General features: G+C 41.2%; 1 protein-coding gene across 1 annotated transcript in view; it reads right to left on the bottom strand.

The window, feature by feature from the left end:
• Positions 1–648: 648 nt before the first annotated feature.
• The window catches only part of PBX1 (pre-B-cell leukemia homeobox 1), a 300,166-nt gene continuing 287,187 nt past the window's right edge, over positions 649–13,627 (bottom strand). Inside the window, exon 10 of the mRNA XM_012729108.1 lies at positions 649–2,084. Coding sequence (XP_012584562.1) covers positions 2,064–2,084 — 21 coding nt within the window. The 3' untranslated portion in view covers positions 649–2,063. The remainder of the gene's footprint in view (positions 2,085–13,627) is intronic.

Consider the following 13,627-nt stretch of genomic DNA (forward strand, 5'->3'; position numbering starts at 1 on the left):
TGATCAATCCTTTATTGCTAGTTTTGTGTGAGAAATTTTTTCCCAGTAAGTGGGAAGACATCCAATTTTATTGAAATCCTTTCTTGTACAGACAAAATAAATTTCTGGAAATTTTATTCATTTGACCACATATTTAGATATTTGAATGTAGTTACCATACAAATTCCTTCCTCACAGACTAATTCTGCTTGCTTCACTTGAGTCTAGTGATTTGTCTCTACACCGCATTTTTCTGCTTCCACTTAACAACTGATAAAAGATAATCTCCCCTGACCTACTATAGGTCAATGAAGGTGAGAGGGAACATGATTGCCTTTTTTAGTAAATCATATATAGCATCCAGCCTTACTTAATGCACCAATATTTCCAGTGAATGAAATGGTTATCCAAGTTAATGGTATTTCTAGGAGGAACTTGTCTCTGAGAAGCTGAGAAATCCTCACTGCTAATTTCCCAGACTTCATGTTCATCCAGGGACTCAAACACTGTCAGTTTATCTGATGGGAAAGGCAATGTCCCAGTGAAATGTGACAAAATAGTAATAATAAAGGAGCAGGCCTCATGCATGAGTGTTTAGTTTGTGCTTGGTCCCAAGCAAAGCACTTGACTCTTATTTTCTTCACAAAAATCAGTTGTTTATGCAACAAATATTTATTAAGCACCTAAATCATTCTAGAAAGTGAAGATACAGCAATAAAGAATACAAAATAAACCCTGCCCTTAGAGAGCTTACATTCTAGAGGTGGGAAACAGGCAATAAATAGGATAATTAACTGCTATATATAGTGTTAGGTGTTGAGGGCTAAGGAGGATAAAGAAGACAGGAAATGCAATATAGCTTGCAGTTTAGATACCATGTTTTAAGGATAGTTTTACTAAAACAGGCAGTTAAATGAGGACCTGAAGAGGTAAAAGTGACCTCTCTGTATAACTGGGGAAGACCGTTCCAAGGAGAACGAACAATAAGGGCAAAGACCTTGAGGTAGGTATTATCATCTCCATTTTACAGGTGGTTAAATGACTTGCCCTACAGCTCACTACTTGAGGATGGAGCCAGTATTCAAACTCAAGTATGAAGACTCTAGAGCTTCTATCTCACACACCTGCCAGTGACAGGGTGTAAATGACATTACACAATCTAGAAATGCTCTATGTAACAGAGGATGACACAAGAGAGAGGCAACTTGCTCAGATGAACACAAGTAGGTGGCGGTGGGCTGAGACTGGAGGGCTAGCTTCCCATCTCTACCATACCCGCTTCCAGAACCCAGATATTTATTTTCTAGCTAGAAATCTTTCCCAAATCAATTAATGGATTTGGTAAAACTATATTAATGTGTTTTACTGAGAGACATTTTAGAGTCTGAACTTGATCTGATTGTATTAGTAATGTCTCTGTCTCATTGGCAGTGGGTTACAACAGAAGAGAAGCAGAGACCCTGGAATCAGTCACACTGAAACTTAACAAGGGCTCCTACATTTTTCATGGTGTGATCTTGGGCAAATATCAAACATCTCTGACTCCCAATATCATCACCCATAGAACGTGGCTAGGTATGCATCTCAGATGTCATAGGAACCAACTGAATAATAATTATACAGGACCTTTCACAGTGACTGGCTTGTGGAAGTTGCTTCAAGGTGTTCATTGTCTTCTCCCCTATGGAGTTAGTTGTATTTTCACATGCAAAACTCTTACTTTCTTAAGGTATTATCATTTTATTGATGGTTGAGTAGTTGACCTATATATCAAGGTTCTCACCACATTTTATAGTATGTGATGATACATAGTAAATGCATACAAGTGATTTTTGGGTTGCTGGGTTTGTAGGGAAGAGAAAGAAGAGTGATTATTGCTTTGGGACTCTGTTGATTCGACAGTCTTCTAGTTGCAATCTCCTCCAGCCCACTGCTCAGCCCGTGACGGGCCAGCAAGTATTCTTTTAACTCCTTCAAAAGTCAGTATATGTCATTCTGGAAGACAACCCACTTTGCAGGTAGAGCAAGGCATTTCTTCATTCAAGAGAGGAGGATTAGCTGTCACCACCAGGGCATTCAAACGATCAGTAGGTTCTTGCAATATCCTAGTAAGAAAGCAAAATTCCGGTTTAGCTCACAGAATTAACATTCTCTACCCTCAAATCTTTCATCTGGATTGCTATCAAAGAGTCAAATTGACCGATTTCAGTTTTTATTTCTTTTGCCCACCCTCTGGCAAGATCTCAATGAGCAGCTAACCAGCTGAAAATAGGAAGAGAAGGAAAAGGCCTGGATGAGATGATGTAGGAAATGGCTCATCAGCCATCAAAAATTGAAGTTACTTTTTCATTCATATAATGTGTGGAGCGATATTCCATGATACATATTAGCAATAACTCAAAGGAACAACCTGTTTATAATTTCTTTTTTTAAGACCAAAAAATATTTTAGAGATGAAGCAACTGATCCAAACAATATTAAGTAATTTGCTCGAGATTACAGTCAGTCAGTAGAAGACCCAGGGCTTGAATCTCCAACCTCTTCACTTGAGTCTGCAAGTGGTTTTAGTCTGCATCCCATTTTTTCTGCCTCCACTTAAAAGGCAATCTCTCTTGACCCTTCTGTAGGTCAAAAGTTTGAGCAGAAAGAGGGATATGACCTTTCCTGTTTTGTCTTATATCCAACTTAAAATAATGCTAATGCATCAACATTTATTCTATATTTCCCCACAAATATAGTATTCTTGCTTTCATGTTTTATTTTTATTATTATTTTTAAAGATGTATTTATTTTTTCATACAGAACTGGGGTACAGGCCAGAGATGCAGAGGGTGAGAAGATTCACCAGAGACAGAGAGGGGAGCAGAACAGGCAGATCGTCGAAGTACACTGCTGAGGGGAGCAGCGGGCAGGTCAGGAGAGGTCTGCCTCGCCATGTGGGTCTCCTCTGGGGCAGGCAGGGATGGAACTCGTGTGGAAGTGGCTTAAGCTTCTTAGTGCAGTGCTTTAACCCACTGCGCCACCAGCGAGGGCTGCTTTCATGTTTTATATTAAAGTTATAAACATTCTCTCCATTGCAATACTTACAAGATACAAACCAGTAGGCCACAGAGGCAACCAGGACCAGGTTAGGCAAGCCAGTTGGATAGAAACTGCTGGTAGGAATGTGTTATGGAAAACAACTTGGCAGTTTCTCCAAAAGCTAAACACACAATTACTACACAACCCAGCGATTCCATTCCTTGGTATATATCCAAGAGAAGTAAAAACACATATCTATACAGAAACTTACTGGCTCATGAAAGTTTGTAGAAACACCAACATAATAGCTAAAGGTGGAAGCAGCTCAAATCCCCATCAACAGATAAGTGGATAAAGAAAATGTGGTATATCCATGAGAAAGAATATTATCCAACCACTAAAAGGAGCAAGTTGCTGATACAGATTATAATGTTGATGAATCTTGAAAGCATTACTGAGTGAAAGAAACCAGAAGCAAAGTGTCATCTACTGTGAGTTCTATAATAAGCAAATCTATAGAAACAAAAAGCAGATTAGAGGTTACTAGGTGAAAGGATAATGGGAGGGGAAGGTGGACATTACTTAAAAGGTTTGGGGTATTTTGTGGGTTGATGTAAATGAAATTCTAGGGAGCTGCCTTGTCATATTGCATTGTAATTGAAATGCCACTGAATCATATGCTTTAAAATAGCTAATTGTACGATATGAGTTTCACCTTGATATCAAAATATAAAATAAAATAAATACACATATACAAGAAAATAAAAAATAGAGGAGTCATGAAAATGAGGGAGGCTAGTGAGAATGTCCCAGCTTCTCCCTGTGAATACTCAACAGGATCCTTGACAGTGACTTCATTTCTCGAATACAGTGAGCATGACAGGGAGGCAGGATAATCTAGTGGAGTTAGAATGTGGGGCTCTGGCCCTGGATCTGCCTGTTATCATCTGTGTGATTTTGAGAAAATCATTTAATATTTCTGGCCTTCAGCCTCATCTAGCAAAAAAGGGAGTTGGAGTTGGACTAAACAATTTTGGATTTGGATTGTATGAAAGTGACTCAGGTAATTTAAACAGAAAAAGGATGATATCAGTTGCCTCATGGAACTTAGGAACTCTTGGAAAAAGACAGAACCAACTTGGTGGGCAGAGTTGGGCAGGCAGAGACTGATGGTATCAGGGGGTGGGGGCCATCTCTCACTAAAGCCTGCTGCTAACTCCCATGAGCTCCTAACATGTGCTACCCCCCGACCCCCGCCCCACCTTGCATCTCTCCCCATAAATCTCAGCTTCCTATGACTGAAGCTTTTTATTATAAAGTCCATGAGCAAATCCCAAAAGATAGTCGTCAATTTAATGATAGTTTCAAAAAGACTTCCCTTAATGGTGGATAGACTGCTGCTAAGTAAAGGGCAGATGTTACAAAATAAAAAAGTAGAGTTTCAGGGCCTCCCCAGTGGTGGAGGGGTTAAGTCTCAGCACTACTACCACTGCAGCATGAGTTCTATCCCTGACCAGGTAGGTGACCCACATGGTGCGGCACACCTCTCCAGACCCACCTGCTGCTCCCCTCAGCAGCACATTTCAGTAGATCTGCCTGTTCTGCTTCCTACTCTGTGGTGAACCCTCTCACTTCCTGCACCTCTGGCCAACAACCTAATTCCTATATGCATAGATATATACAAATAAATCTTGTTTAAAAAGTAGCCTTTTAGGAGCTTCCTTCCCCTTCGCCCTCTCTCCTTCCCCAACTCTTGCTTTCACTTTCACTCTTTCTTTCTCTTTGGGCTACTTGCAAGTATCAACTGGCTCTATACTATGGAAAGGCTCAGTTTTAGCACACCAGGAGAAAAATCCTCCAGACTCGTGGGAGGATGGGCTGATGGCAGCAGGAGGGCAGAGCTTTCTGATTGCAGCTGGGTACCAGGTCAGAGAGCAGCAGAGCCTGCAAGGACCAGAGCCAGAGCTGGTTGGGAGCCTTGTGCTCACAGCAGATGGCTCCGAGAACAGTCCACCGAGCCCCCTGGGTACTGCTGCTAGTCAGAGGAGTGTTCCCATTAACACATTTTCTTGGCTTTAGTCTTATGGCTGCTGGGATGAGTGGCTTTTTTCCTTTTCCAAACTGTCCTTATCAGTAATGCAACAATAGCTAATTTAATTAGCTGACCTGAACAGCAGCCAGTTTGAGCTAATTTGGTTTTGCTAGCTTCTCCCTGGTATGGACAGAACTGATAAGCATCCTTCTCTCCAGACAAACAGCGGGGGTTTGCAGGGGCTGACGGGAGCAATGGTGGCACCCCCAAAGTCTGTCTTACACCTGTGGGATTTAGCACCTGACCTGGCAAGTTATTGTCCAGTCAGTATTCTCTGAGGGCCTGTCACATTTGTCAGCTGAAGAAGACAAAATAGACAACCAGGAAATTGCAAAGGCAAAGTGCCCAGGATGCTCACACTGGGGGGGGAAACATTCCTCTTTGCAAAAAAGGAGAGTGGGCAAGAGATCTGGACCACAGACGCTGACCAGACTTCCTGCGTCATTCCACGGCTGAGTCTCAGACCCGAGCACAAAATCACGCGATTTTGTGCACTTAGAGGAGAACTACTTCCTGGTTAAGTGGAAAATTGTACTGGTGGTTTCTAAAAGATCTTTATTTTAAGCAGCTTTATAGTGAAGTATGAGTTTTCTTTCTGCAGTTTTCATCTGCATTCACTGAGTAGAACATGTAGTGGACCAGATACCATTACCCTGCCATTACCCTGCCGTCCTCAGATGTGCTTTTAAGCTCCAGAAAGATCTCATAGGTGAGCGTGTAATGGACAATGCCAGCACACTGGATGAGTGTATTCTCTGTCTCTCCAGGCAGGAACCAAGTGCCACTTCTCCCTGCATCCCCAGTGCCCACATGGTTGCTCACCATGTGTCTGTTCAGGGAATGGTTGGGATAAGACTGTAAGAAGCTCTGCAGGGGTCGGGGGTGGGGGACTTAAGTAGGAAGCAGGCAACACATAAGAATGAGCCTTTCCAGTTCAGTATCTTAACCTTCTCTGTTCTTGACAAAAGAAAAAAGTTTCCAAGAGACATCACTGCTTATAGCAAAATTGCGTTCTTCCCATCTGCACCTCTGCTTCCCCTTCCCTGCCCCAAGTTGTTCCTGTGTGACCAACCTCACTGGTGAACAGCCAGAGTAGGCCGACGTGGCTGCTCTGAGGTTCTTTTCCCTTTTAGGAGATGCCGTTAAATAGGAGGCAGATGACTTTTGTAGCAACATGGATGGAGCTGGAAGGGATCATGCTTAGTGAAATAAGCCAGAAAGAAAAAGAAAAATACCGATGGTTTCACTCATAGTAGGAGTATAAAGGACCAGGCGAGAAAATAATAATAATAATAAAGAGCAACTATATCCCAGAGTCATTTTACGGAGGTAAAGAATGGGATCAAAAACGGTGGGAGGAGGGAAATGCACTGGATTATGGTGATGGCACATGGGTGATTGGGTGACGGGAAGCCAATGGGGATTACAACTGAAAAATGCACAAAATTATGTAAAAATACACTATTATATTATTGTAAAAATTACAACACTAGAAAAAAAATAGATGGCAGATGACCTTGTATTTATTCACATGGAATAAAATTTTCCTGACATGAGTGCATTTGAAAAAGTTGAGAAAAGGAAAACTATGGATGTTAGTATTATCCACTCCCATTATTTTATTCATTTCAGATATTTAGTCATCAGTGTAAACCCCGACACAATATATCATGCAATTTTGTGCACTTAGAGGAGAAATATTTCCTGGTTAAGTGGAAAATTGTACTGGTGGTTTCTAGAAGATCTTTATTTTAAGCAGCTTTATAGTGAAGTATGAGTTTTCTTTCTGCAGTTGCTGTCATCTGCATTCACTGAGTAGAACATGTACTGGTCAGTGGGACCCAGTTTTTCCAGAGTTCTGGGTCTTTCTTTCTGTCCCAACTGACATCTGGACTAAGCCACACCACGCACATAACATGTGACTGGCTGTTCCAGGACCCTCAGCTCCAAAACACAAAGAGGGGGATGCACTTGGCTGACTGAGGATCTGGTGAGACATGTTGTGGATGAGTCCTTGGACCAGAAACTAGAGGAGAACACATCTCCGGGGCCTGTGATTCAGTCTCTGCCCTTATTACTTTTCTATGCCTTTTGCTATTGGTATGTGGTCAGACATGCTAACAAGTACCAGTGTGCTGGCCACTAACTCTCATCCCCTCCCCAGGGAGAGCGATCCTCACAGCTTCACAGTATCATCTGTGCAGCTTCTAAGTCTTTGTCTTCAACTTTGACCTCATCCCCAAGCTCACATTAAGCAACAAATATGCCTATGGCAGGTTTCCATCTGGATTTCCTTTGACACCCCAAACCCACGATGCAAAAAAAATTGCCCTCATCACCTCTTTTACAAATATGTCAGAATTCTGACTGTGTGAATGGCTCAGCTTCCAAAGCCAAACTCCAACCTTTCATACCTACTGCTAGGTAGACAGGTCTATTATTTTTACCTTCTAAATATCCCTTGCAACCTGGCCTTTCTTTCCACTGAAATTCTTTTTATCTTTCATTCTCTACCCACTATTCCAAACAAGAGTTTCTCAAAGATAGAAATTTGGTGACTATCAGACAAATAAGAAATGCTTGTTCAGCTGAGCTGAAGTCAAAACTTCCTCTTTCTGTTCACCAAATCCTGAATCTTGGGTGAACACCAGTGACAACACTGAACATAGCTGAAGATGTAGCAGTTTTTCTTTTCTAATCTAACATCTATTGCCATAGGCTCTAGGTTGGCCATCAGCCCTCACACTTGGGGTGAGTACCTCCCTGAGAATGTGTGAAACCTCCCTAGGGAAGGAGGGAAACTACCTTCTGAGCCTGCTTTAAAACCAAGGCTCCAACTTACAACAAAAGAAGTTTCTCCTGTATTTTCAGTAGAGGCAGCACTGTTCTGATTACCTTAATTTCTTCCTTCCAGATTTTTTTTTGATATTTGATTCATTAAAATTAAACCTAGAGGCCCTCCCTGGTGGCGCAGAGGGTTAAAGCACAGCACAAAGAAGCTTAAGCCACTTCCACATGAGTTCTATCCCTGCCTGCCCCGGAGGTGGTCCACATGGCACGGCAGACCTCTCCTGACCCGCCCGCTGCTCCCCTCAGCAGTGTACTTTTTCAATCTTCCTGTTCTGTATTCCACTCTGTGTCTGGTGAATCCTCTTACCCTCCGTATCTCTGGCCTGTACCCCAGTTCTGTATGAATAAATAAAATAAATCTTTAAAAAATAATAAAATAAAATTAAACCTAGAACAATTATGTGTCTATTACTCTGTAATTCAAGATTATAATATATGCCTATAATATATGGAAATATTGGGTGTCCCTTAATAATAACAAGTATCACAATAGTAATATCAATTTATTAGCCATTTCTCTAAGTTTTCCAGATATATTTTTTTCTCTTTGAGCATGAACCCTAATCTTGGTGGATGATGTCTCTACATACGGAAAAGTAATGAAATCATAATAAAAAAGCACCAGGACCTTGAGTCAGACTATCTGTGAGAGTGGAAAATTACCATATCTTTCTGCCTCAGTTTCCTCATATAAATATAGGGGTGATAATGTTTCCACACACTTCGCCTGAAGGTTCCTATGGGATTAAGAATGGTAATCCTATAGTTAGAACTCTTATTAGCAAGTAAGAAGAAGTTAAATCTGACTATTTTAGGTAAAAAAGAAAATTTATAAGCAATGATTATCATTCATGGGAAAAAATGAATATGTGAGAATTCTTAGTTCAAAATGCTGGAAAATGGGCTAAAGATATTAAAACAAAGTTTTTTTCTTTCATCCATAGCATAATCATGATTTTTTAAATTTGCTACTTAATGCCATTATTAAGTAAATTAAAAAGTTAGAAGAAAAAGAACTAATCCTTAAATCACAACTACTTGACACAGTATAGGAACCCTCTTGTTACAATGTAGACTTGATAGTGAGGACCTAAGAGATATCAAAGGAATTTTGATGAGAAAGTTGTTTTTACCATCTAAAATTATTTCAGTTGCAAAATCAAGAGCTTACCATCTATAGATTCTGTGCTGCAAAGCTTACCTGTATTACCTCATCTAATCTACACACTAACTATAATGTACTATTATTATATACATTTTACAAACGAGAAAACTAAATCTCAGAGAGGGCAAGAAACATGCCATTTGGCACGCAGATAGTAAGTAACAAAACTGGATTTTGAACCCTTGACCTAGCCCAAAGCTAAAATAAAATAAAAGGCATACTACTTAGTCAAAGTCCTCATGCTTCTGTAAATAAAACAAAGAAGAAAAAAAAACACTTGAATGAATCTCAGTATAATTATGCCAAGTGGAAGAAGGCAGACCCCAAAAAACAGTATATGCTTTGTGATTCCATTTGTATTAAGCTCTAGAAAATGCAGGCTAATTATAGTCACAGAAAACAGATCAGTGGTTGCCTGGGGAGGGTATTAGGCAAACAGAGGCAGGAGGGATGGATTACAAAGGAGGAACCTTCTAGAGGTGATGGATATGTTCATTATTTTGAGTGTGGTGATGGCATCACCATGGTATATGTTTGTCTAAACTAACTGAACTGTATACTTCAAATATGTGCAGTTTATGGCTTTTCCTAAAGCTGTTTGGGGGGAGAAAGGAGATATTTGGTTATTTTTATACCCGCAAAATCTGGCATGTTAAGCCAAAGACAGTGTTTCCTTATTAAGAATACAGCCCAGTGTTGGGACCCCTGTGTTCGCAGGTGGAATGAGATGGTTAAAGACCCAGGCTTTGTTGAGCAACCTGGTTCTCCCATCCTACCCCTTGAACCATTTGTCTTTGTAAAGTTAACTAAACTAATCTCAGTGTTCCACAGTTTTCCCACAAAAGGTGAGATCCTCAGAGGTGATGAATCCCACTTGGCAGGTTTGCCCTGAGAATTAGCAGGATGGAGTGTATGGCTTCTTGTTCAGTGCTGGGATCAAGGTCATCTCTATCAACATCTGCTAACGATTATGAAGGTGTGACAGGTCTAAATGTGCCCCCCTCAGGCTTTGCTGTGCAGGGGCAGCCAGGTCCACCGAATAGGGGGCTGGGGCTCCTTGTTTTGGGTGGAGGTCTGAAGGAAGAAGCAACTTAACACGCCCGCACGTCAGGGATACGAGTCTGAGCAGGGGGCGTCGAGGTTGAAGAAGCAGCTCACATAGATGGTTGCAGCAAGATGTCTCTTTATTTTTCTCTCCAGTCTCCCTTTTATACCCTTAGTACCAGGGTGCTGGCCTGGGGGCCAGAGGAAGTCTCCCTCACATGCCTCACTGCGATCAGGGCAGATATTGACCAGCCGCTCACAGGTTGAACAACACACACAGGTGGCAGACAAAACAGGTCCTGCTTCTACCCAGAAAGCAAAGAAGAAAACCCCAGCTACACCAGTGGGGTCAGTGTGGCTGTTTTGCTACAGAAAATAGCAATGTGTTCTGCTCTGTTCCATTACCCCGTTACCTTAACATGCTGGCCTGGAGGATAAATGGGATAATAAACACACAGCACTGAGCGCAGTGCCTGGGTGGCAGGAGGCACTCAATAAATGGTAATTCCCTACCCCCACCCGCTTATAGATTAGCCCTGACTTCTCAGAAATGCAAATCCCTATGCGCTCACCTAAGTCTACTTTCAATATCCCTGCACTGGAGCCATTTTACTACCCCCTTAAAGCCAGCCAGAATCCCTCTCCTCTGCTAATTGTCCCGCAGAGACCAGGGGGAGGATACAGCAACTCAAGAGGAGCCCTGCACCACCACACAAGAGGCTGTGCTGTTATTGAGCTCCGTGAACATGGACCTCATTCATCTTTGCAGACATTGCTGTGCCATCCATTTTAAATGACATGGAAGCCGACCCGTTCATCAAGATCAGCATACTACTATATTATTATGATTATTTAGCATTTACATAACACTATATTTGCAAAGTGCTTAATAATAATTTATTTATTACTTCGTCTAACTACTCACTAATGGAAAATTCAAGAGGTTGTTCTGAGTTCACTGACCCCCACTCTGGAGACACCTAAGGCCATTTCCAATGGCTTGCCCAAGTGCCTGCTATAAAAGATTTTAATGAAAAACCATTTGGTAAATATATACATACACACACACACACACACACACACACTCCTTTTTGATATATATAATGTATCCATTGAGGCAATCTTGCAATGATGAAAATAAACATTACAGTTATAATATCATGGCAGTCATCTCTCTCTACAGCTGTTATGGAACCTACAATATTCCAGTTGTATGTATATCATGAGGCAGACATGAGTGGAAGTATACCATTTGTAATTTCCCTTCAAGAAAGGTCTCATGTCCAGCTCTGGGGAGGCTGGCAGCCTCTGGCTCTCAGATCCTTCAGGTTCCACCTCAGACAGTGTCTAGGCAAGGCTGTGGTACAGGGGTATAACTATTTCTGCCCAACTTGGGGCACAGCTGTGTATTAGGCTAGTTGCGACTTTTTGAGTTTCAAACCACTATTTGAAGATTTTCCCTTCCCTCTTCCCTTCACAGATGTAACTCATCAAGAAAACTTTTTTAAGCACTAAGTTTATCTCAGAGTTTGCTTCCAGAATCCAGAATATATAACACCTGACAAGAATCCATGTCATTTTCAACAAGGTTCCACTGTACTGCAGATTTTTCACCTGTATACTGGGGTGAATGTCTGGATCTTTCAAAGGTCTTCATGTTTTATCCTTTGATAAGTGTGAATCTGTGGATTCACACTCTCTAGTGATTGGGATTCATTATAAATTGTGTATCTTTAACCTCTAGGAAAAGGGGTTTTCTAAGGTAAAGGAGGGCTTTGAGGAGTAGTTCACAACTCCCCATTTCCCTACCAACCACATTCTGTAATAATTTACTTCTGTTAAAAAGTGCAGGTGAGGGCCTCCCTGGTTAAAGCACAGCATTATGAAGCTAAAGCTACTTCAGCACGAGTTCAATTCCCAGCCAGGGAGGTGACCCACATGGTGTAGCTGACCTCTCCTGTCCCACCTGCTGCTCCCCTCAGCAGTGTACTTTATCAATCTGCCTGTTCTGCTCCCCACTCTGTCTCTGGTGACACTTCTCACCACTCCTGCACCTCTGGCTTGTACCCCAATTCTGTATGCGGAAATAAATAAACCTTAAAAAAAAAAGTGCAGGTGAAAGATAATTACGAGTGAGAATAACTGCGAAAATGGTGCAGTGAGAATTTATTTGTATGTGTAAAATCTATTTTATATTAATGCACAATAATGCACATGATTAACTAAATCACATCATGAATAAATTATCTAATACATATACATACTCAAAATATCAGTCAAAACAGAGATTCTCAAAGCAGAAAGAAGAAAGAAAATGGGTAGTGTGGTCTCACTGATGGGGGGGAAGTTATGGTTTCATTCTGAGAGTGTCCCTGAAGTTCTTATATCAAACTATACTCAGTGGGGGTAAGAAGATTCTTAAGGAACCACCCCCAGAGGTGGCAGCACCTTGGACAGTGCACATCTCAGCCCCCTAAGGGCTGCAGACTCCCTTTATCAGCTGCTTAGAATTTTAACCAGCAGAATCTTTGTTGGTACAAGTATCAGAAAAAAAGCTATGTGCTCTCTTTTCATCTTCCTATCTTTTTCCTTGTTAACTCTTGTTCTCTAAACAATATTTGAAAGAAATCTGGATTCTGCTCCTTTTATTCTGAACTCCTTCACGTCAATGACAAAAAAAAAACTTAATCAGGGTTTTTGAAATCTAAATAAATTATTTTAAATAAGCAAACTCATTGTTAAATAAAAGTATCTTTAAATAAAAATATTCTTCAAATAATTTCCAAAACTCAAATTAAGTTTATTTTCAAAAGCTGTCAGTGTAATGTTTGTGCATAAGTTTGTAATTGGCACAGGCTCTGGAGTCACAGATGTAAACAGACATTTATAGCTTAAGGGGTCATATCAGCTATAATTTTGAAGCCTCTTCAAAAAAGCCTGGTGCAAGTTCAAGGAAGATTGATCTATAATTAATTAGGAAGTGTGTGTGTTGGGGCGAGGGTGTTTGAGAGGCAATTGAGGAGGAAATCTCCAGTTTCCATTCAAGGCATCTCTCAGAGATCCTGGAGAAAGGTTTACACCCAACTATCAACTCAGAAGGCTTGGCAACCTTCTTGGGAAGAGATGAGTTGGTTCTTTAACAAGTCCCTGCAGAGTCTGTAGTAAAGGAGTCCAGGGCTTACAGAAGCCAGAAAGACCTCAAAATTCAAGGCATATCACACTCACATCATTCCCCACTTGATAAATGACTCATAGAACAGAACAGAATGACTGTTTCTGCAAAATGGTGAACAGAATACTTCTTGCTTTGGTCGGGATATGGTGGCTACTGTGGGAAGAACATGACATCCAGGGGAAGGAATCATGTCCCGTGAACCAGCCTCATCTGAAGAGCTCTCTAGAGTTCTGCTGAAAGATCTAGCCTGTCCTGTTCGAAGCATCCATGACCATCCTCCTGGCCTTAAAATTTGGAGTCA

The sequence above is a fragment of the Condylura cristata genome, unplaced genomic scaffold (assembly GCF_000260355.1).
Source record: "Condylura cristata isolate star-nosed mole 26May11 unplaced genomic scaffold, ConCri1.0 scaffold00024, whole genome shotgun sequence".
In the NCBI taxonomy this organism is placed as follows: domain Eukaryota; kingdom Metazoa; phylum Chordata; class Mammalia; order Eulipotyphla; family Talpidae; genus Condylura; species Condylura cristata.